This window comes from Plectrocnemia conspersa, unplaced genomic scaffold (assembly GCF_051122295.1).
Source record: "Plectrocnemia conspersa isolate PC_06_02 unplaced genomic scaffold, ASM5112229v1 ptg000009l, whole genome shotgun sequence".
Taxonomy (NCBI): domain Eukaryota; kingdom Metazoa; phylum Arthropoda; class Insecta; order Trichoptera; family Polycentropodidae; genus Plectrocnemia; species Plectrocnemia conspersa.
This window is the reverse complement of record NW_028277173.1, coordinates 1,574,176-1,596,828: the sequence shown is the minus strand read 5'-3', so window position 1 is coordinate 1,596,828 and position 22,653 is coordinate 1,574,176. Positions and strand designations below refer to the sequence as shown.

The window sequence follows — 22,653 nt, the reverse complement described above, 5'->3', positions numbered from 1 at the left end:
AATTAATTAACACAGCATTAACGATTCGAAAAGCGTAAATGACGTGTTTCAATTTATGTCGCATTTACAGAATATTTTGCTGAATGTATAATAAATCAATTATCTCATTAGGAAAATACACCCTGATAATAAACCTGAAGAAAAATTGGAAAACTTGGGCTTAAACTCAGATGGAAATTTAATGAATACACTTTGAATCAAATACATCGCAAAACAATAATATATATTATAGTATTTTTTTATATAAGATTTTTGTTACATATAAAAGATTAAAAGAAAAAATGCTATAAAAAGCATTTTTTTAGGTCTATTTACTACTCTATGAGGATTTTTATAGTCGGCGAATAAAACGATAATAATCAGTTATAAAATCATTCGTAAATATTGTAAATAGCATTGGTCCAATATTTAAACCATAAGAGACGCTAGCAGATAAACAAATATTTTTGTAAATTTTTAATCGAAAGATTTTACCACTTAAAAATAAGTTAATAAATTTAATCAAATAAACTGTCATATAGACATTTTTCTGTTAAATATTTAATAAATATGATTCACACTTCTATGTATGATACTTTGTCGTTGAAAGAGTGAGAACATCTAAGCTCAAATTTTCTATTAAGTAAGATTTTACCATTATAAACGTATTCTACTAGTTTAATTCGAATTATTTTTTCAATAAATTTATAGTTCAGTATACAATAAAAAGCGTAGTGTCTGTGTCCTAATATAACTAATTCGTCTGCTTGTTTCTGCATAGTTAGATAAAGAATATCTAAACGCAAATTCTTCAACATGTTGCTGAATATGATGTTTTTCATAAATATACTCGCGATGAGTAGTAACTACATAAAAGCGTAGGGTAGTCTAGACAAAAAGAATACGATTCTACAAATAAAAAAATACAATTAGTGCAAGAATTTTAAGGACTATGTTAAAAATTTTATCAGTTCCGAAAACTATAAGATTGGGGAGTAGGTAAATCATATTTTTTAATTCATAAGTTGTCAATTTTTTAAAAGCTCTGTAATGTAATTGTTTTATGATTTTTAATTGGATTTATATATAGTTATTTAAATATTTTTTAAGTTTACTTTTTTAAACGATTAACTAAATTTTTTGATAAAGTTATTTAACGTTTTGTAACCCTTAGGGGTGTGACTTCGTAGCTAGTGAGACGCAGGTGAATCTAGTTAGAGTTTCATTAAATATTACAATTGCGACAGACATTTTTTTTCGAACGGTGGTGGAAAAGCTAGCGCAGAGATGATGTCCGTGAGAGGTCCTCAAAGGTCTAGTAGATGGCGTGGCAGCGAGTGTACAGCGGAAGTTGATCCCTCTCTGCTACGGTGGTGCTCGTATGGAGGAGTTCCTCTCGGGATGTGAGAGCCTATGACATTATGTTGTCCGCGGGCGGCGGGCGCCTACTGGTCTACTATTCGAGTGGCTGCTTGTGACTGCCCTCTCAAAAAAAGTGACGTAACAAGGATGAAGCGCACCAAAATGCAATAGCATGCAATGCAGGTAGTCATGAGAACGATTCCCAGCGCGCTCGGGAGAAATACTACTGAGACTCAACGTAGTAACGGGGGGTGGATCTCGCTCATCTGGCCGTCAAAACCTGGATGCCGCCCAATGAGTTTGACTCGTAGGGTCCAAGTACCAGTAACGGCAGTGGTTTGCGCAACGGATGCCAAAGTAGTTCAGTCCTCATCGCAGTCCAGGATAAATATCCAGAGATGCAAAGCTTCTTGACCAATCACAATTATGCAGCGATCATCCAGTCAATAAAATTTCAGTTCCAATCCTTTGCTTGATGGGCATTGTTCAAGGTCGTATACTGCAGCGGGAATCTTGTGCATCCGGTGATATATTATATCCGTGACTGTTTCGCAGCAAAGAAATATTCTTTCAATGCACCGGAGAATCCTTGCGTGTTATTTATGATTTTTTCTGATCGTAACGAGGGTTTGTGTGTGGTTGCCACAGTTATGATTTTTAACCATTTTTGAGTTATTTCACAGTGAAATATTGTGATTATTATGCTAAGGTCAATTAAAATTTATTTTGTAATTTACGAGATTATTTTCACTATATTTTTGCGATAAATTTGCCAATGGCTTTTTGTTATTTTTTAATTCAGGCAATTAGGGATCTATTTTATGATTAGCTGTGTTTATTGATATTGTGAATAAGTTTATCTTTATCTAAATCTATATGAATTTGTTTGTGAAGCAAACGTGTAAGAAACTCTAGTGCCATAATTGATTCATATTCAGTTTTTTAAATACAGTACCGGATTATTACATTAAATAAACCTTAACTGTTTCAAAAAAAATGTTAATGATTCAAAGTGTAGTTTAAAATATCCGTTAGCTACAAAAAAATAACTCCTATTTTTCTCCATGTTTTAAATCCAAGTTTTTTTGTTATTATAAAAATAACAGCTTGTTATGTTTTTGGAGATTAGTATTGAAGATATAGCGAAACTTACGATGTAGGAGGACTGGGCAGAGGCACGTGGTGAATTTTCCATGTCGCAACACTCATAGAGTGCTCATCGGCTGCATAGCAGCGCCAGAGGGATTGGATGAGGGTCGCTGCCGGCTGCCTTCTTCTAATCATATGCTTCTGGCGCTGCTGTTGCTGAACCTTAAGAGCGAACCCTGAACCTAATATACCCTGTAAGTAAATTAAAACGTATAAGGCAAATGAAAAATCGACTTAAGTTGTGACAAACAAACATTTTGCTTTCAAAGCACTTAAACTTTTTGGTTGCTAGAAAAATAATTGCGGCTATTGCAATTCTGATTTTCTAAAGAACCTTAAATATATAGAAGGTCATAAGAGTTTCTATTCAGTTGAGAATGAACAATTAAAGTGACTGTGAAAGTGAGAGCTTGCACAAAAGCTATGCGTTTTGGACACAATATAAAACAAAATAGTCAGCTCTATATATATCATCAATAAATAATCACTGGTTTAATCAAACTACCGGATTCGATTGACAAAGATGTGTCGATTCTAATGGTACTTATCTAGACTAAAAAAATAATTTATTATTATTATTGAATTTAAAGGTCATAAGCCGCAATTATCTTCCTAACAACTTCAATATAAGTACATTTTGTATACACACAATCGTCAATGTTTAACTACTCAAAAAGTAGTTGCAAACAATTTACAATCGAATTAAGAACACCCCTATTCAGGTTCGGCTCTTTCTTCGAAAAACTTTTTTCCTCAATAGTGGAATATAATTTGTTTTGCGCAAGTTTTTTCCCTTCTCTTCAGCCGCTTACAAAATATGAAGTGGGACGAAGAAAAAAAAACAACTTCGAATTTCTTAAAGGCAAACTTTAAATTGGCCCTTGAACAATTTATTTTTTACAACATTATAAAACTACTCGTACAGATATATCTTTAAATGCGAAATGGTAGCATAAGGTGCGTATATCGCATTCAAATCACGTCTCATACTCGCCTTTCGCTCGATTGGCCACACAGTGCTTACGTAATATATAACACTGGGTTTTCTGAGTGTATATAGTGTGTAAATGTATATTAATATAATTTTATACACATTTCACATACAAATCACGAGTTGAATATATTTTATGAGAAATATAATAATATTATATATATTTTATGCAACACGAGGGAATTTTACTACGCAAGCAGCACACGCTCTAAATTTATGTACGTATTTAAATATAGTATATTAAGGCAGTACTTACGGCTGGTAATGCAAAGAATGATATTCCTAAGAGGGCGCAAAATGAGGCGATGACTTTTCCCTGCCATGTTTCTGGTACCATGTCACCATAGCCAACAGTGCAGAGAGTTATCTGAAAAATATCAAATAAGTACATTTATATCATGGCTAATACATTACAATGTTTGAATATGTTTTTTTTCAGTAAAGATATATTTTTACTAGTATAAATATAAATTCACTAATTGTTATATACACTTTTACTGAAAATTTATTTTAACTGATTGGCGAGAGTGAAATTATATGCAGCTTTAAAATGTTTATAAACTCAATTTGACAGATGCGAAACGTTTATTTGCTGATCAAACTAAGCCTAGCGGAAACTATAGTTATTTTCAAAATTTTCATTTAGTCAAGTTAGGTTTGGGTGTTAATCAAAAATTAAAATTTCGCAACTTTTATAATAAATATATATTTTCTCTAATATAAATATAATTTTACTAACAAGGCCAGTTAAAATGTTAAATGTAGCTATACTCCAATACACATAAGTTCGGAACATTGTTTTTTTACCGTGTACATCACCGGAGAAAATTAAAAAAATTGTTTGCAAGTTCTTAATTTAAAACCTAGCAATTTAACAGTTTCATTAGTTTTTAATCGATAATGAAATATAATTTTTAATCATGCATTTAAAAAAAATTAATGCAAGGGTTTTAAAACTTTTTTTGATTTATAGCTACATTTTATTTTTGTATAATAATTAAAAAATATTCCTTGTTTTAATGTTATGCAGATCACATTATTGCATTTTCTCTGAATAAAAATATATTTTTTTGAGGCAATAACTTTTGAAACCTATTAAGTGCTAATACTGTAAATCAGCAAACCTGTGTGATATTGTTAGGATTACGCAAAATCTTTTTTTAAACTTATCGAATTAAGCAATTAAGTGCGTATTCACTAACAGTTTTAAGGAGCACAGCCGAATACATTGAACCGTATAATCACAATTTATAAAATAACAACGTTAATTTTTTTACTGATTTTTGAACCTCCGTTACACGAATAGTCTTTGTAAGTCAATAACAAAGCGTCTTGTTTCACCATCAAAAATCGAAATTGCTTAAAAGACCTAGAGCTAAAGGTGAAGAATAACATACTATATTTAAACAAGGGGTATATAGCCAAATCAAATTTATTAATTTTAAATTTAAAAACACAACTGCGAAACATTAGTTTGGTTATTTTATTAGCAGTAATTACTTTATGTAGACTGTATTTTTGAATAACGGTGAGTTGATAAACGGTTAACAATTATTTGTTTAAAATTGTATATTTTTTAATTAAATTGTTAGTTATATTTTTCCTGAATGTTGATATGAAATACATTGCGGCATAAAATATTTCAATTTAAAAATCACATATATAATGTCGGGACCACCCGCGAGCGTTGCGATTAAATTATTGATATGCTATACTTGAATTGTTTTATTTTTGTACTTTATAATTTCTAAGGAAAAAGTATTTTTTTCACATGCATAATAAAATTTAAAGTATTAAAGCATATTAAAAAAACTGTGTACAACAGAAAAATGGTCGATGCCAAATAAAACGGATAGGGCCGGTTTATATTTTCACCGATTTCGAATCTACTTTTTTTTTTATAACATAACGACTTTGATAAATATAAATAATTTTAAAACACTGTTATTCAGATTAAGTTTTATACGATAATACAAATTCTGAGGAATGAGCAAGGCCTGAAGGAGACGTTGGACTTTCCCCATTTCCTAAGATTATGTTGACAAAACACTGCCGTTCTGAATCACAATTCAGAACTTGACAACAGTAATTTATAAAAAAATTGTTGTACCCATTAAAATAAACGCTTCAGGTAGCAGTATTACAACAAGAACAGACATGTTAATATATTTATGTATTATATTTTTTACTATAAAAACTGTACGGCTAATTTAAAAAATGTTCAAAATTTAACAGTAATTTATAAGAAGCTTTGTTGAACTCATAAAAATAAATGCTTTAAAAATGTATCTTCACATTTAAATCGCGATAAGATTACATTTCATTGTAAAATACAGATAAATATGTATATTAAAATATTATTGATTTCTGTATCTGCTTATCTCTTGTATATGTGTATGTATCTTATAGTGAATCAGCATTATTATTAGAAGCTGTAAGTATTTTTTTATATAATTAGATAATCATGGATTAACTTGAAAATATATAAGTAGCAATTTTATACTGTTACTCATTGCTTAAAATAAAAACACGAACCATTAGTAGTATTTCATGCGAAGAAAATTCGTGGAAATACTTGTTGCCCTAAGGAAGTTACCCGTCGGAAGTGTAGGAAACTCAAGAAGAAAAACGCGAAAGGTGAGATCGTCACGTCAACAAATCTGCCGTAGAAAATATATCAGAAAATTCGATTGAAAAAAAATTGAATTTTCATCCGTGCGGAAATTTCAAGCACTTCTAGATTTACGAGGGTGGTCCTTGACCGTTAAGGGTTAATCGACTTCTAAATTGATATTGCGCAATATAATTAATATTATAATATTCAACAATAGTATATGATATTTAATTAAATATTAGTATACAATGCTTCCAAATACTATCGGAATTACGACCGACGTTAATAAAACACAGTAACTATTATGTGAACAAGTTGTATTAATACTTTAACTACTATGGGTGAACCGAGTTTTATACACATGTCTCTAAAATACGACTGCGGTTATTGGTTATTGCGTGCTCATATGAATAAATATTTAGACACGTGTAATATCACACAATTTTAATTACAGTATATCATAATAAGCATAAGACCAGTATATATTTTTTTATGAGATATTTTACAGTATGTCTAGTTTTTATTGATTAACCACTAAAAGCTTATATCTTTAGATTTTATAACGTATCTTAATTTTGCATTTTATATAGTATTTAAAATTACTATTTTCTGAGGCGATGAAATTGTCAAGGTATTTGGAGTGGTACTGAATCATTACCAACAACCATGAATATACATGCTATTTATTATTAAAGCACTTGTAGTCACCACTCGAGATTTTATCGACGTCCCGCGGCCAGTCTCGAGTGGGCTCCTCTCCAGTTCCATCGCTTGCTCATATTTTTAACGTAAGTAAGTCACGAAACTTCCTGCAGTTACCAGTGCTACGATACGAGTAGGCGGTTTTCCCAACAGCCCTTTGGGCGTGTCACGATTCGAAAATTTACTACCGAACCAAAGCAGAGTCGTCGACACGAACGGGCCTGGGCATGCTGCATGCAAACGCCGACAGTTATCTCTAATACGGCCCTGTCGTGGCTAAATTGCAATCAGGGTATGCGCGCCGCAAATGCGACTGCATTTTATTCAGGAAGCATGCGATCCAAGCTGAGGTGGCATTATACTTCGATGAATTGCAAGTAGAGTTGAGGTTGTACCGGAAACACGTTTAAAAACGCCGTTTTGAATCGATCTGAGAATCTTAGATAAGAGAGTTTTCATTTGTGCGCGAACAATAAGCATCTTCATAAACTTCCTTAATAAAATATACTAATAAAAATAATAATTTAAATTTATGCAGCGACTTAAAACATATCAGTTTAATGGGTCGCTAACTAAAAATTCTGTTAAAAATTATATAAGATTTTTTTAGAAAAACCTATATAGTACATAATAATTACTCGTATGCTTGCAGACGCTATTTTAGAGATGTCGCGAATTTCGTAAGCATATTACAACTACTGTGTAGATTTTGAGTAAGCATTTGATGTCGTAAAATATATTCCTCTTATAAAGGTCTAAGTTGGATCAAATTGGAATTATTCACCTGTAATAAGCATTAAATGAAAATAAAATATTTCAATAGAAAGAAGTGAAAAACAAAAATATATTCTTTCTCCTATCCTTTTAAACAATGGGCTGTTGATTTTGAAAGTGGGGCAAGTCCATTTTGGTAAAAAAAGAGAGATAAATAACAGTGTAATTTTTTTACTAGTAATTTATTTTAGTCAATGATATTAATTATTTGTTGATTTTGAATGTGGGGCAAGTCCACTCAAAATAAGATAATTTTAATAAAAATTTAGAAGCGTAAGATAGCTTATATATTTACAGAGGAGCTAACATTATTTTTATTATTCTATAAATATTGTGTAACTAAAATTTGAAGAAGAGTGTAAAATATATACAAAATTAATTAATATGGATCTTTATAATTATTAAAACTTTGTAGTTACATCGGACAGTGAGACCGGTAAGTAAAAATTATTATAAAGATAATACTTGTTATTGGAAATGGATAACATAACCAAAAATATATGCTTAATAACCAATAACAATCCATAATAAGCTATTTTATTATTATTAGTAATTTTAATGTTTATTTTAAAATAACGTTCTAAATTTAAAAGTTATTTCATTACACTTATTTTCATAATTATGATCATTATATTCATTGTTATTGTATTGATTATTATTTTGTAGAAATAATGCGCATGAATATTAGTAAGAAAGGAAGTATCATTACATCAGAATTTTAAGATATCTCGCAGCTGAATGAATATAGATCAAAGAATTTAACAAAAAGAAGAAGAATATTGGAACTGCAGATTCACCATCAGATGAGGAAACTTCTAGGTATAACAAAGAGAACGATAATAAGTACATTCAGAAAATAAGAAAAGCTAAACGGAATATTAGTAAAAAACATTGTACCCAAACAGGATTTTTTTTAAAATAGATTCATAATCTTATCGAATTTATGGTATACAAAAAAATGAATAATGTTTGAAAGGAATTATATATTAATATAGCGTTTACTTTGTGTGAATTTGCATATAAATTAAATAACTAGAAATAAATAATTTGCGATCAAATTATTAAACTAATTGAAATAATAATTTTCGTATTAAAACAACAATTTCACAAAAAAATTTGCTACGCATGATTCACAACATTTTGTTTCGTTAACGAATGAATTCTGCAAATTTCGGTTATAGTTTATACCGTTGAAAAAAATTCAACTCAGAAATGATTTTTTGTTGTTGTTGAGAAGAAGCATATAGTTGTGTCGCATTTCGAAGCAAAATAAAGGTGCATAAGGAACCATGAATTTTGGAGCGGCACTAGTCACTCAGGTATATTGAGAGAATAAAACGACTACATATGTTGCTAAAGTAGACAAATTGTTTCATTTAAAGAAGGAAATTAAATCGGTTTTTTAAACAAATTTTGAAAAATATTTTAGGGATGGAGTGGTTAAATAATTTTATAAAAATAATTTATATAATGCATATTCTAAGACTTTTATTTTAACATAACATGCATTAGCATATTGTGTTGCAATGTAATCATAATATTACATACGAATGAGCGGTAAAGAAATAATAACATATATTTTATTATTATAGCCCACAACAAATATGAAGTAAAATGTATGATATAGCTAATTTTTTGTGAGATTCTGGTAAAATCTAGAGAAACTTAATCTGTGATAATCGATTAGAATTCGGACCATATAATGATAACTTTTCGCATACTTAATAAAAAATAATATTCATATAAGATTAAAATCCAAGTCTTTAAGGTACTAATTATTAACCTTATACCACTAATTTATCAGTCGTCAAAATTATTTATAAGGTAGAAATTATTAACTATTACGACTATATTAATTTGTATTTATAGAAAAAGATTTATGATAATAGTATATAGTGAGAATACGTTCTTACATTGAAGTTTTATGTATCAGAGCCATATCTATACTATAGAACAATAAATACACGTGTCTGTTTGTCTGTCTGACACAACAACTCTTGAGCTACGTAACATAAGTACATGTCATTTCAAGCTTAACTTTGCTATTTTCAATATTTAAGTTAAAAGATGAGATAAACAGCAACGTGCTGACGACCGATTACGTGCTACTGCAATACTCAAGAGACTAAACATATTGTATATAGCCAAGTGTTTAAATACATTTGTAATTACAAGATAAATAAAATAAATAATCTATCCTGGGCAAAGCTAGGTTAAAAAACTAGTAATATTATATATAAACTATATGATAAAAATTAAACTACTTGATATTGTAAAATACAACATTATTTACCTAAGTTAATAATTACTAATATTCTTAAGCTCCTTATTAGTACAGTATAAAATAGTTTAAAAATGGATGATGTGGTAAATGCAGACAAACAGATTGTAGCGATGAATGAGTTTTATTGGCTGTAATTATCTATATTTTTAGGTTGTAATAGGTAGTATTTGTATCACAATTTAACTAATAATAGTTATTAGCTTGATCAATAGAGTTCGCAACATTTTATGAAATCTATACATCTGAACGTTTAGTTTAAAATATTTATTAAACTCCAAATGTAAGTATTTATATTTATAAATCTCGTAGAACAATATTAACGTTTACTTGTTTAAAAGTCCCTAGATACTTTTTTATCCTTATATGATTTCAGGAGTGCCAAAAAATGAACATGATAAGAAATCTTAAATTTCAACACCCTAAAAAATAATATTATCGTATCCCAGATGGATAAAAGATAGACAAAGAAACACGCCGCAGTTCAAGTATATTATAATGGGTATTGACCTGAACAAAATCGGTAAAATAGCACCGCGGGACTGTTATTACAGAATTATGTTAATCCGAGCGGTCGTTGTTCAATAATAAATTGCCCATAGGTCGGGAGGAGAAAACAATCGTTTTAGTTTTTCCTCACGTCCGCTCATGTTCGCCAAATAAAAACGGCCGTTGTTTCTATTTCTGAACGGTTAAGAACAATCCAATTGGCGAAAAACCGGAGAAAAACCGACAATTTCGCGCCGGTCACGCGCCTCCCTTGTTTTGCTCCGGGGCAAATTATTTACATCGGTTTTTAAGATGGATGTTGTTGGGTTGCTTTGACATGAGTAAAACATATACTTTTTGCTTACTAAATATTGAGTATTATAATATGATTAGGTGCGATTCTAATTACAGATATGAACCGTTGATTTTGAATGTGGGACAAGTCAATTTTGTTAAAAAATAGAGTTAGACGCTATAGTTACGGCTTAATCCGAAAAATTGTAGTGGTAGATCGAAGCTTTCGCGACGTCCTCCAGAAAACAGTTTACGTCGACATCAGTGTCTAAGGTGGTTCATCTCGAAAGTTTCATTCTGAAGTTAGTGAGCGACATTTGTCAGCTGCTAAGTTTAGCAAAAAGCGGTTCATTAAGATCACTTGACTGAGGTCAGTTGCCGAGAGTTCTCTTACCAGCCGGCCAGTTGTAGATTCCGAATAAGTCCGATCCGATAGTCATTGTAGTTTGCAGCTCGGGAATTGATGAATGCCCTCGAATGAGTATCTTGTATGGGAAAATCCGACTCTTTACACAGTGGGCTTTCGTCTGTAATATTGCATAATATTTACGCTATAATGTATTTTTTCCACGGTTTTGGTTCTCAGTCATTATTTTAACTTGTATTAAGCTTTCGAATCCCTTGCAATGCGAAATATTTAACATCCCAGATTTTACCGTAATATAATCCGTGACGTGATGTCAATTCACTTTTTGCGCGAAATTGTCGGCTTTAGACTAGTTTAATCTACGTAATTGCACTGTTTTCTTGAGCTCACCTATTTATTGATCACGATTGATTAGTAGATACACGCTTAGGTGAAAAGGTGGATTAAATATGAGAAAATGTTTTATTCTTTTGTTTCAAGAATATTATATTATGTTTTTTTTTAAATATTAGTAATCAACTGTTTGTCCTAGCTGTGAGGACTAGGCTGACGGGGGTGCGCTTAGGGCCAACGGTGCGGGACGACAACGCAGGGCTTAGGACCAAGAACACGGGCGACGGAAGCGGTCACATTGAACTAGCTCAACACCACAATAACAAAAGCATAGCCAATTTACACATTCTAAAGGCCAAATAAAACGATTTTGAATCTACTGTTACCCATTCACACACGCTAAAGGTTCCGCCTTGAATCATCAGCATTGGCCCAGGATCGAGAACTGTAAAAGACGTTACTCTCCCCCATTCTTTAAAAATAGTATATAAAGCAAAATACTGTATCAAAATAATACAAGCTAAAAGTTCTGTTTAACTCGCACCATGCAGAGCTGCACCGAATTGACCAAGACGACCCTTAGAAGCTCAAGAAACGGAACAGCTTTTAATTTGATCATTGTAGCATAATAAAAGCCTATTTTATAAAAATAAAAATGCGCGTATTATGCAAGTATAGAACATTATAATTAATCAAATATTTAGATAACATTCATTTATAATATGTAGAGAATAAATTTCTCGGTTTAAAAATAAGTTTAAATATAATTAAACTCATGATTGTAAATAGAGCATTACAGAAATCTAATAAAAGTTTTATCATAGATACACTAAAAATAGAACTAGTGGTTTTAAAAGCAACAAAGTGTGATATAATAATACTCAAAAGTACTAAGATTAAAATCTGAACCACAAATAAACGTTTCTCAACTGAAAAAGTGAGTTTTATATACATTTTAGAAGCTCGTTATATTTTTTATGCCTTAACACCAATTAACCAATGAATATGCGAGTTTGTATAAAAAATATTAGTTTATTAGCGGTAAACTGCTAGCGATTGATTGCTGGTGGAAAATTGTAGGCAATACATTTTCCTATAATCAAAAAATACTAGATGCAATATGGGATTTGGACCCAGTTCTTGCAGGCATTAGTTACTTACTAATATATCGTGCTGGTTATATAATAAATACTGTATTTACTCAACTCATTTGAAGCATAAATCTATATATTATAAATACATACATTTATAAAAAGTTTACATACATACATTTATAAAAAAACTGCTTCTTTGTGAGCGTTCACGACTTTAAGACTATCATGCACGAAAGGATTAATAACACAGAACTTAACCATTCGTATTTTAAGGGATAAGTTTAAATCGTACCCGCATTGAACTTTCTTCATTCGAACAAATATTGTCATGGGATTTTCAAGTTGTATAGTGAAATTCCAACCTTATAGTGTTGTATTAAAAATTAATTCGAAAAATTAAAAGCCGTATTGTTTATTTTCACTATGATTTTTACTTCTATACTATATTTGCGTTAACACAGTCAGTTCAAGAGGTATCCATTTTTTCATTATTCATTATTTATGTTTACGCCAATATTATTAGCTCTAAAAGTAAACGATACGGATATGGGTTCGATATATTTATCATTACTTCGGTTTATTTTTTGAACATATTTATAGAAATAAAATTTAATTTTTATGAATGTGTTAAAAATATAAGCTGGAGTAATGATAAGTATGTTGAACGTATAGCTAATAGTAGGGGCTTAAACCGAAACTTGCCATCTCTTTCTAAATTATAAAAAAATACTAAATGCATAGCTCTCGAACTGACCCTGTTAACGCAAATAGAATAGAGTATAAAATGCAATAGATAGAAGATTTTTGTCAATCCCGATATACTTATAAATATTATTAATATCTTATAAATAAGAGACATGTATCCAAAATTACCATACCGCGAATTTTACAAATAAAACAGAGTAGAGTCGCTAAAAGCTAACGTCATAATCGACGAGAAAATGACCGCTTATAAAATTTACTTTAAAAATTACATTAAAAGAACTGAATTACCATAGAAAGTATAAATTGGTTGAAGCGAATATAATACTAAAATAACCGTACCGCAACGATTTTTTCCATACCATAGAAAGTTGCGCCTATCGTTTGTGATAATTTTAAAACACATTTTTTGAGAACAAATTTTTAATTTCACTAAAATGAAGAAAAATGTATAGTCCGAACCGACAAACTAACTATATATTATTTTTATTATATAAATTCACATAGAAACAACAAATAGACACATGTTACAAATTAATTGAATGTAATTAATATTTTACACAAGTTGCTCATTAATTATTAATAATCAATAGTACATGTTGCATTATTTTCGAAGAGCTCGTCTACTATTCTCACTGACCCTGTTCATAATCTGCGCTCATTGAAGTCAAGGTGCAAAAGTGGTGACCCCGACGTGATTTGAACACGCAAAGCTAATTCGAGCCACACCGTTCAAGACCAAGACGGCGCAACTTTCAGCGCTCGCCCTCGAAGAGGGCGCTGTTGTAGTAGAAGCTATGAGTAAGTGAGGCGTAGATGCTCCAGCAATAATATGACTGATTAATGATTACTAAAGCATCTACGTTTCCCTTATTCCTGGCTTTCAGACTTGAAGAAAAAGTAAAAAAGCTATCAGACAGTAAAACTCAACCATATTGAAGTTCTTGCTAAACGAGTTTTTGTACATGGGAGACATTTGGAATTAAAAAAAAAATATTTTTATATCTAAAAATACCATGGATAGCAATTTCATACGAATCTTGTACGAACATGCAAAAAAAACAATTCCTCAGAATATATTTTCTTACTAGACGGCGAATTTTATGAATAAAGTCTAATATTCCGCTTCAGAAAAAAACAATTCAACGTTAATTCTACATACAATTTGAATGGTACAGGTTGTACGCAGTCGTTTAGAAAATAGATATTTGGTTGTGTTGGTATATTCTTATTGAAGACGTCGAGCGCGTGTCCTAAAGGTGATGTTTAAAGTCCGCGGAGCGAAGTAGTAGTCCAAGCGTCGATGTTGTGTGTGTCTAGTCCAGTTTTGGACTGTGTGATAAACACCGTTGTGCGCGTAAGCCATATACCGATCCACGTCGTAAAATGCAGGCGTGCTTATTGAGATTTGTAGGCACAGTATGCGGGAATTCAGACGCGCGTGTGTCGTATCTCTTGATGAGTATTGTGTATGAATCGCTATAAATTCATGGATTCGATTAAAAACCAAGAAGTCACTGAAAAGCAACATTTGATTAGTAGTCTTGAATTATATATGAAAATATATTTTAATTTTAGTTCTTCCCAAGAGCTGCTGCCGTTTTATTAGTTAATATTCACACATATAATTCAATTTCTCCAATATCCTATGCCGATAACGAGCAAAACAGTTTCTCAAACATATATACATCCTTATATGCATCCTATTTAATTATCCCGGCGCATTAAACCGCAGCACTGGTTGCAACATGCCACACCACACTATACACCATAGCAATTTATCGCTAACGTCGTGGCGCTAATGTAATATTTTAATTGAACAACCGGCTCTCGAGGGATGAATTAGCTCAAAATGTACGTGTTTCAAATAACGATAATGTCCGCGTACATTATTCATTTTGTAACAATCGACTATTATCGACGATTGAGTTTTAAACGCTACGTGCGCAAAGCGAATACGTTCCTTTAGTGAATTGTTGATAAACAATTATGTGGGATTAATCAAATCGGAACATACGATAAGTAAATGAGTCACTGGTATTAAAAATATATGGTACATATTAAATTATATGTATTTTTAGGTACAGTACACCGATATTTACTATCTAAGCAAATTCGGATAAAATCCGCACTCTCTCTTGTAGAGATTTCTAAAAAAACCTCTGAATCCTCTGAAGTACTTCGCCTTAAGCTGGGATTCCAGATTTCATTTGGGGTCGGTAAACTACGGCCCACGGCCAAATCAAATCAACATTTATAAAAATAGATAAGTAATATAAAGTTTTTCATATTACGTTTGACATTTTATTTATTGTTTTTATGAATAGAATTTGTGAGATTGTTATTTTTTCATTTTTTTTTAGATTTATTATTTGTGTTTACATACATTTTTTATTTCATGCTAAAAATATTAAAAAGTTTGAAACCTCTAGTGACAAAGGACAGATGACCTTTATAGCACTGGGAAGCCGTTGCCAGCCACGCTTGGGCATCCGCTTAAGCAATTTCTTGCCCATTTATTTTTTATTATTTTCATCAATTAAATTCGATTCATATTAGTGATGTCTATAAATATTATTATTTTTACGATTTTTAATTACTTAATTTGGTGTAAATAATAAACAGCCTAGTAACGTGCGGATTTTTTTGGCACGTTATGGAAAGGTGCACCAATCGTTTGTGGTATTTCAGAAACAATTTTTTTGTCACTGTGTTGACAAAATGTAAAAAAAAGGTAACATCTTTTATCAAAAGTAAAAAAAATATGAGACAGCAAATCTCAACCATATTGAATTTTATCTTAGATGGACTTTTGTATATGGGGGACATTTTTAGTATTCTTAATAAATTTATTATTTATCTTCGGGATTTTTCAAAAAATATTTTTAGATGTGTGTAAAATCGCGTACAGGAGAAAGATATATATACATTTCTACTTTACGAGATTTTTTATTTGCTGCTGACTTCAACCGAAAGGTAATTTTAAATATAAGCAGCATTACCCTGAAAAAAGTATCATTGTAAACACAATATTTAAATTAAAAATCCTTTCATTTAATACGCCACCTTATGCGTACTTACTAATCAAGTAAAAAGCTTGATTGAATTATCAGCAATTTGTTTATTCCAAGTAAAAAGCGAAGTGATAAAAATGTCAAGTTCAAACTGAAAGTATCTAACTAAAAGTAAGTTTAGTACTAGTTCTTCACTTTTATCTTAATTTCGACATCCTTGCCACGTCGTTGATGAGGATAAAAAATAGTAGAGGACTCAGATTGGATCACTGTGGTACTCCAAATGAGCAAAATTTTCACGGGTGATGATTATTATAGCTAACATACTGCGAATTAAGTGACTTGAAAAAAAGCAAACAATACTGTTTGAGAAATTGTAGTGTCTAACTTCTAAAAAAATAAATAAAAAATTCGTTCAAGTACTATTTTTTGTTCGAGGAGGATAAAGGAGAACAGATTGCTGAGGGAATTAAAAAAATGGTCATTTTGAAAATTTTGGTTCATTTAGGGATGCAGCGGAAGCTACGAAATAGGTCACCTCGGACGTTTTTGTTCAAAGAAGATAAAGGAGCACAACATTTTTAAGGATAACAAGCCTTCTCAAATGAGGAGGTCTGGATACTTTAGTACTACTAAACATCGCTAATATTTTTCTGCAAAATTATGCATTTCAATAAAATATTCTGGTACTTAAAAATGAAACCCTGGAATTCCAACTTCATTACACTTTTATTTTATTTATTTTGGTCAATTCCTTTTTACATATATAATGACTTATTTATGTTCCTTAATAAACTTTATTTTAATTTTCTACCGCCATAAATTAGTAAATATTTTCTTTAAGCAATAAAAAAATTCTTATGGCAATAAAATAATTTTTAATAAAAACCATTATTATTTGAGGTTACATTTTAATAAAAACCATTATTATTTGAGGTTACATTTTAAAATGGGCGGGATTAATTATCTAAAATTTGAAACAAGAAACCATTTCAATCTGCATAACATAAGAAAAATACTAATAGAAATATACATAGCTAAAACCTATATTATTAATAAAAATGAGCAAACCAGAATATACAAAAAACATTTGTCTATGTAATTTTTGAGAGATAAGAGCATGCTGACCGCATGCTGTTATCTCTCACTCACTCTCGTCACTTAACACGCGAGCGATCAAGAGGGAAATTATCTCACCGCCCGCACCTGATGTATACATAGTAATGACCAAAAAAAAATACAAAATTCTAATATACTTATAAGATTTGATGCAAAATTAAAAAAATATATTATATGTTTCTTTTTAAATTCTTTGAATTATTAATTATTTTACAAAAAAATTATAAGTAAAACGAGCTTCTAATTTTTTAAGGAAATGAGAAAAATATCGTTTTTAAAAAAATATTATTTTTTATAAATATAAATATTTATAAAAAGTATTTCACGATTAATTTAATCGCAACAATTTTGAGTGATCTCGACATTTAAAAGAAAAAAATATACATATTAGTTTTTCATAAAAGGTATACAAAAATATTGCTTTAGAACTTAATAAAAGTAATATAAAAGCTTTTATATAGCATGTCCATTATTCATGTTCAAGATATGGTTAAAAGCCTTGTAGCTCATATTTTTAAAACGCAAGGTCTAAAATATTAAAATATTTATAATATAATATGTATAGCTAAATGTCTATCTAATTATCTGCAATAAAAAAAATAAAATACGAAAGATAATAACGATCAACGCTTACTTTATATTTTTATGCAGTGAATAATTGGTTTATTTATTTATTAAGTGAATTTAACTAGTAATAAACAATAGGATTATAGATAATATAACCCTACATGAATTCTTAACTATGTCAATAAAATTCAACCCTTTTAAGTAGATAGTCACGTACGCCATTTCATCCTTTTAATTCGTCACAGTTGCCAAACAATGTCTTTTGAACCCATACTTTATCGTACCGCATACATTTTTTTACGTCCGAAGCTTGTTTATCCTAAATTTATCTAACCCGAATCTTAAACACATCCACAGCTTCCGCGATGACGTCACGGCTCGCCTGTTTACTGCCATTTTTACTTTTATTACTTCTTGATACGTATTATACGCGTATGTCTGTAGAAAAAAGGCAAGGAGAAAAAAATCTCACTAGTAATAAAACACGACGTGACGCCTAAGTTACAAACATGTCGATATGTCTATGTAACGTGTACTGTTATATTACTGGTGAGTCTCAGTGGGACGAGCGTAATCAACTCTCACAGTGAAGCGTATGATAAAAACAATGAGAAAAGTTTATGGAGTAAAATCGAAAATGTTTGTGATTGCAAGGTAATGTTGAAAAACATAGCGTACAATTATTACGATATTTAACTGATAAAAAAGCGATAGCTCAACTAGAAAATGACGTAATTAAATTTCTCATCTCAACCGAACACAATAGTAGTATGAAATCATAATTTTTGTCAAAAAAAAAATCTTTTTCACTCCCTAAAACTTGACGTTTTTATAACGCCTTTTTCCTTTTGTTAAAATCCGAAAAGGCACAAACGCGATATTGAAATGAGTTCAATCTTCACCTTTTTCTGACTTAAATTACCCTATCCGGACTAAGAATGAAATTACGACCATATTAAGGACGCAATAGAAAGTTCTTCTGGTTAATGTTAGCTATGAAAATGTAATTTTATGTACTCACCACGCCCCACCATAACGCTTGAGCGAAATTATTAAATTTGCTTTTTTCTACGTCCTTCTCGGCCAAGTAGACGAGGAATGATGCGAAGATCAGACCGAGGAAACCGATGTATAGCGTCGTTATCAGTTCCTAAAAATAAAAAATAAGTATGATTAGTAATGTTGCATAAAACTTAATATTATATATTGATATTTCTTGCCCATTATATGAATATCTAGTTATTTAAATGCTGTATTTAATAGTGTTACATGTAATATAACATTTAATTCTCATGATGCATTGTAACTTTGAATTGATCTAAAAAAAGGTTTCTCACGGTGGTGTCCCACTTAACAAAGAATACAATTTTTGTGTAATAAACGTTTGAAACATGTCTTTGTATGTCACATGCCAAAACTGACTTTTTAATCGGTGTTGATGGTTTATTATCATAATATTGGGATTCTCACGACTGCAAATTTTTAAACCCGCTGATTTAAATAAATGTCAGTCGTCGTGCATCGTACATTTTACAATATTATTATTATTAAATAGTAATCCAATTAGCATTATGAAGTGTTAATCGATGATTCAATATGCTATTAACGTATGCATATATCAAAGTTTAAATTTAGGCTACATGTCCTACACATCGAACCTTTAATCAGTGCTCTTAGACAATGTTCATGCTTATGAGCTCTACAAAGCTACAACAATGTTTAACCGATGATTGTATCAAGCATACGTCAATAGATTTCGCTTAAGCGCCAAATTGGCATTCAACATTTGCGTGTTTGTCCCACAAGACGGACATTTGTCATAGTTAAATGTCACATTCAAACCGCTAGGGGTGTCATGTCAATCGTTCCGACATTAGCCACGAGAGGTTTATATTTAGTCCCCTTTTCTGTCGTTCGTGTGTGACCGTCAGGAAATTGTCTCTATTTTCGATCGTTTTCACATCGTTATGTAATTATGTAGCTTTTCACCCCACTTTAATAATTGCAAAAACTATTACTTCCATTTTTTATGAAAAACTACATATGTACATGTATAGGATCAAATCGATTTTGTATAGTTTGCGCATTAAAATGCCAAATTGCAATAGAAAAATGGGTCACACAGAGGAGGTGCACAAAGTTGTATATTTGTGAGCGCTCAAAGGGTAGTTTGTCCGGGGGATAAGCTAGGCTATATAGATAAATTCGTCGGCAGTTTATTGCCCACAGTATTGAGATTTTTCTTCGTAGAGTGTGCATTGTGTCGTTTGCGGAAAGGCGATTTTTTTTCACTCCACCCTTTAACAAGCTATCTATCTGAATCGTAGTAGAGACGAAAGGGTGTGATAACGGCAAAAGTACGCTAGACTTTCAGTGTAAACGTTCACAAGTGAATTTGTTTTGTGATGTGAAAAGTAACTGATTGCTATGCACATATTTACAATATATTACCATGGCAATATTTTTACTAATAAAATTAAATAATACACAGATGTTTTTGTTTGTTTGGATCTTACTAATAGGCGTATACATATATTAAATTGTTAGTGTGTCATCAAGGAGAAGATGAAATAATGTTAGTGAAATATTGTTAACGTTTTCTAAACTGTAACAATGTCTTTAGTTGTTTTATGCAGACTGTTAACAAAAACTAGTTCTTTAGTTATTTCAAATAAGAGAAGATGTGAACAACAGAGTTGTCACACTTAAAACTCCAATAATCGAAAAAAATGTAAGAATAGTGACATGGAACGCTAATGGTTTACTAAACAGAAGAGAAGAACTACAAGTTTTTTTAGATATTAAAGATAAAAAGAAAAAAATATGACAAAAAACTGAAATTAAAAATAATGTATTAAGACAAAAATTGACATTCGATAATTGGTCCCAAATGTCGGCAATATAGGTCGAAATATGTCCAGTTTGTTTATTATATTTAAAAAAACATAAGTACGACAATAGTAAGTTTGATTAGTTTGTATTTTGAACATATAATGGTACTCGTAAATAGCACAATAAAGGACCAGCATATAAAGTATTTTTAGAAGTACCTGAATGTAAGGAAAATTGTTAGTGTTTGAAACACAAAATATTCATAAATAGTCAGACGGATAATTGATCCTAAATGTCGGCAATTTAAGTCGAAATTTGATCAACTTGTTTATTATATTTTCAAAAAAGAAATATAAAGACGACAATAGTTCCAAATCTGAAATCCTTAGATTTTTTCGCAATATTCGCAAATATTAAAAAAAATATTCTTAATACTGGTAATACCGATACTGGCTGTTCCGGTATAAATACCCAAAACGCATGAGTTTGTTCCGATTTGTTTGTGTCTGGGAGATTGGTATTAGTGATTATTATATAATTATAGAATAGTTCTTAATGATTATCGTGGATTATGTTTTCCCTGATTTCCCTAATCTCTCGAAATAATATTGTAATAATTAATTCAAATCGAGCTTGCTTGTAGATATTAAGTTAAAAAATTCTCTTTTTCATACACTGTTTAATAAATTCCATTTTTTTTTGTTTTGATTTTAAATATCAATTTCTTTTAGATGATAAAAACAGAGTTTATTTACCAAACAATGCTGAGAAACACGCAATTTTTTTCCCGTTAAAAATTATGTCAAACCAGACACGTTTTATTTTCGCGTGCGTTGATCGAGTGTGATCGCGCCACCAGATGTGTCGATCCAGAGGACTACGTTATCCATCAATCTGTCAGTCGGAGAGTTCACCAACACCGCACGTTTGACAGCATCGCCCTGGCTGCTTCAGATAAGCCCTTTTTTGTTGCCCTGGGATGTTTAGCCGCGATCGTTTGTAAATGGACCGCTTCGTTACGCTCCGATTCCGCATACTGTCGGAAGGGAAATTCCATTTTAGCCAAAGCCTTTTTTGCACCGCCGATGAGGGTCGTTAAAAAGTTTCCCTTTTTTCAACGACGATTAAAAAAACAAGACGTATAGACGGAAATTCAAGTCGCGCCTCATCGAGTTTTAATAGTTGAACAGAGTGCGAAATATTCGACGCCCGATAAATTCGGTCGGATAACGTAATAAAATTAAATAATGGCTTGGAAAGTGTTACGCTCTGGCAATTAACGGAAATATAATTTTATTAAGTTAATTTTACATATTTATTAAACTTTCGAATAATACAGTAATACTTGCATTACTGTATTATTTGATATTTAATACAGTAATATTTAAGAAAAAAATTTTAATCAACATAATTAAATTTAGGAAAAAATCCTATTAGCAGACTATTAATGAATTTTTTTATTATCTATTTGTGATCAACTTAAATCTTTAATTACCCGATCCATTTTAGCTTCGATTTTTTATCAATGTAATTTTATGTAAGTTAATAAAATATTAAAAAAAGCCTTAGCTAATATCACTGATTTCTCCCAAATTGTGTTAGTCATGTTGTTCCTGGTTTTTAAACGTGGAAAATAAAAGTTTTTATTTTTAAGTGAGATCGTAATTCCCCATATAAAATTGTCTCCCGGATTCAATGCTTTTAATTTACGTGACTACGAAACGTTTTTAACGCGAATTATATCAGTTAGTTTGTTTATTACAGTTTTAAGCTAAAGCGATTAATTTTTATGCCATTGCTTTCTCATATTATTTTTAATTTTATTAGGTTCAATTTATGGAGTAAGTTGTATGGTAATTAATATATTTTTAAGCAACGAAATTAATAATATTTTGCCCTGCTTGCTCGACAATGTTAAATAATAAATATCATCGTTAATGGTTTTAGTGTAATATGGGGTATAATTCTGTCGCTTAATTTATATCCGAGA

At 30.7% G+C, this 22,653-nt stretch overlaps 1 protein-coding gene across 20 annotated transcripts in view; it reads right to left on the bottom strand.

Moving 5' to 3' along the window:
* The window catches only part of LOC148231492 (potassium voltage-gated channel subfamily KQT member 1-like), a 337,496-nt gene that overhangs the window by 75,464 nt on the left and 239,379 nt on the right, over positions 1-22,653 (bottom strand). For all 20 annotated transcript variants that reach the window (XR_015810812.1, XR_015810813.1, XR_015810814.1 and 17 more), the window contains 3 exons: positions 18,853-18,981; positions 3,738-3,848; positions 2,495-2,682 (listed from right to left, as the gene is read on the bottom strand). Coding sequence is in view for 17 of the 20 variants with exons in the window: in XM_088193257.1 (XP_088049383.1) it covers positions 2,495-2,682; positions 3,738-3,848; positions 18,853-18,981 (428 nt within the window). In the remaining 3 variants the exon portion in view is untranslated. The remainder of the gene's footprint in view (positions 1-2,494; positions 2,683-3,737; positions 3,849-18,852; positions 18,982-22,653) is intronic.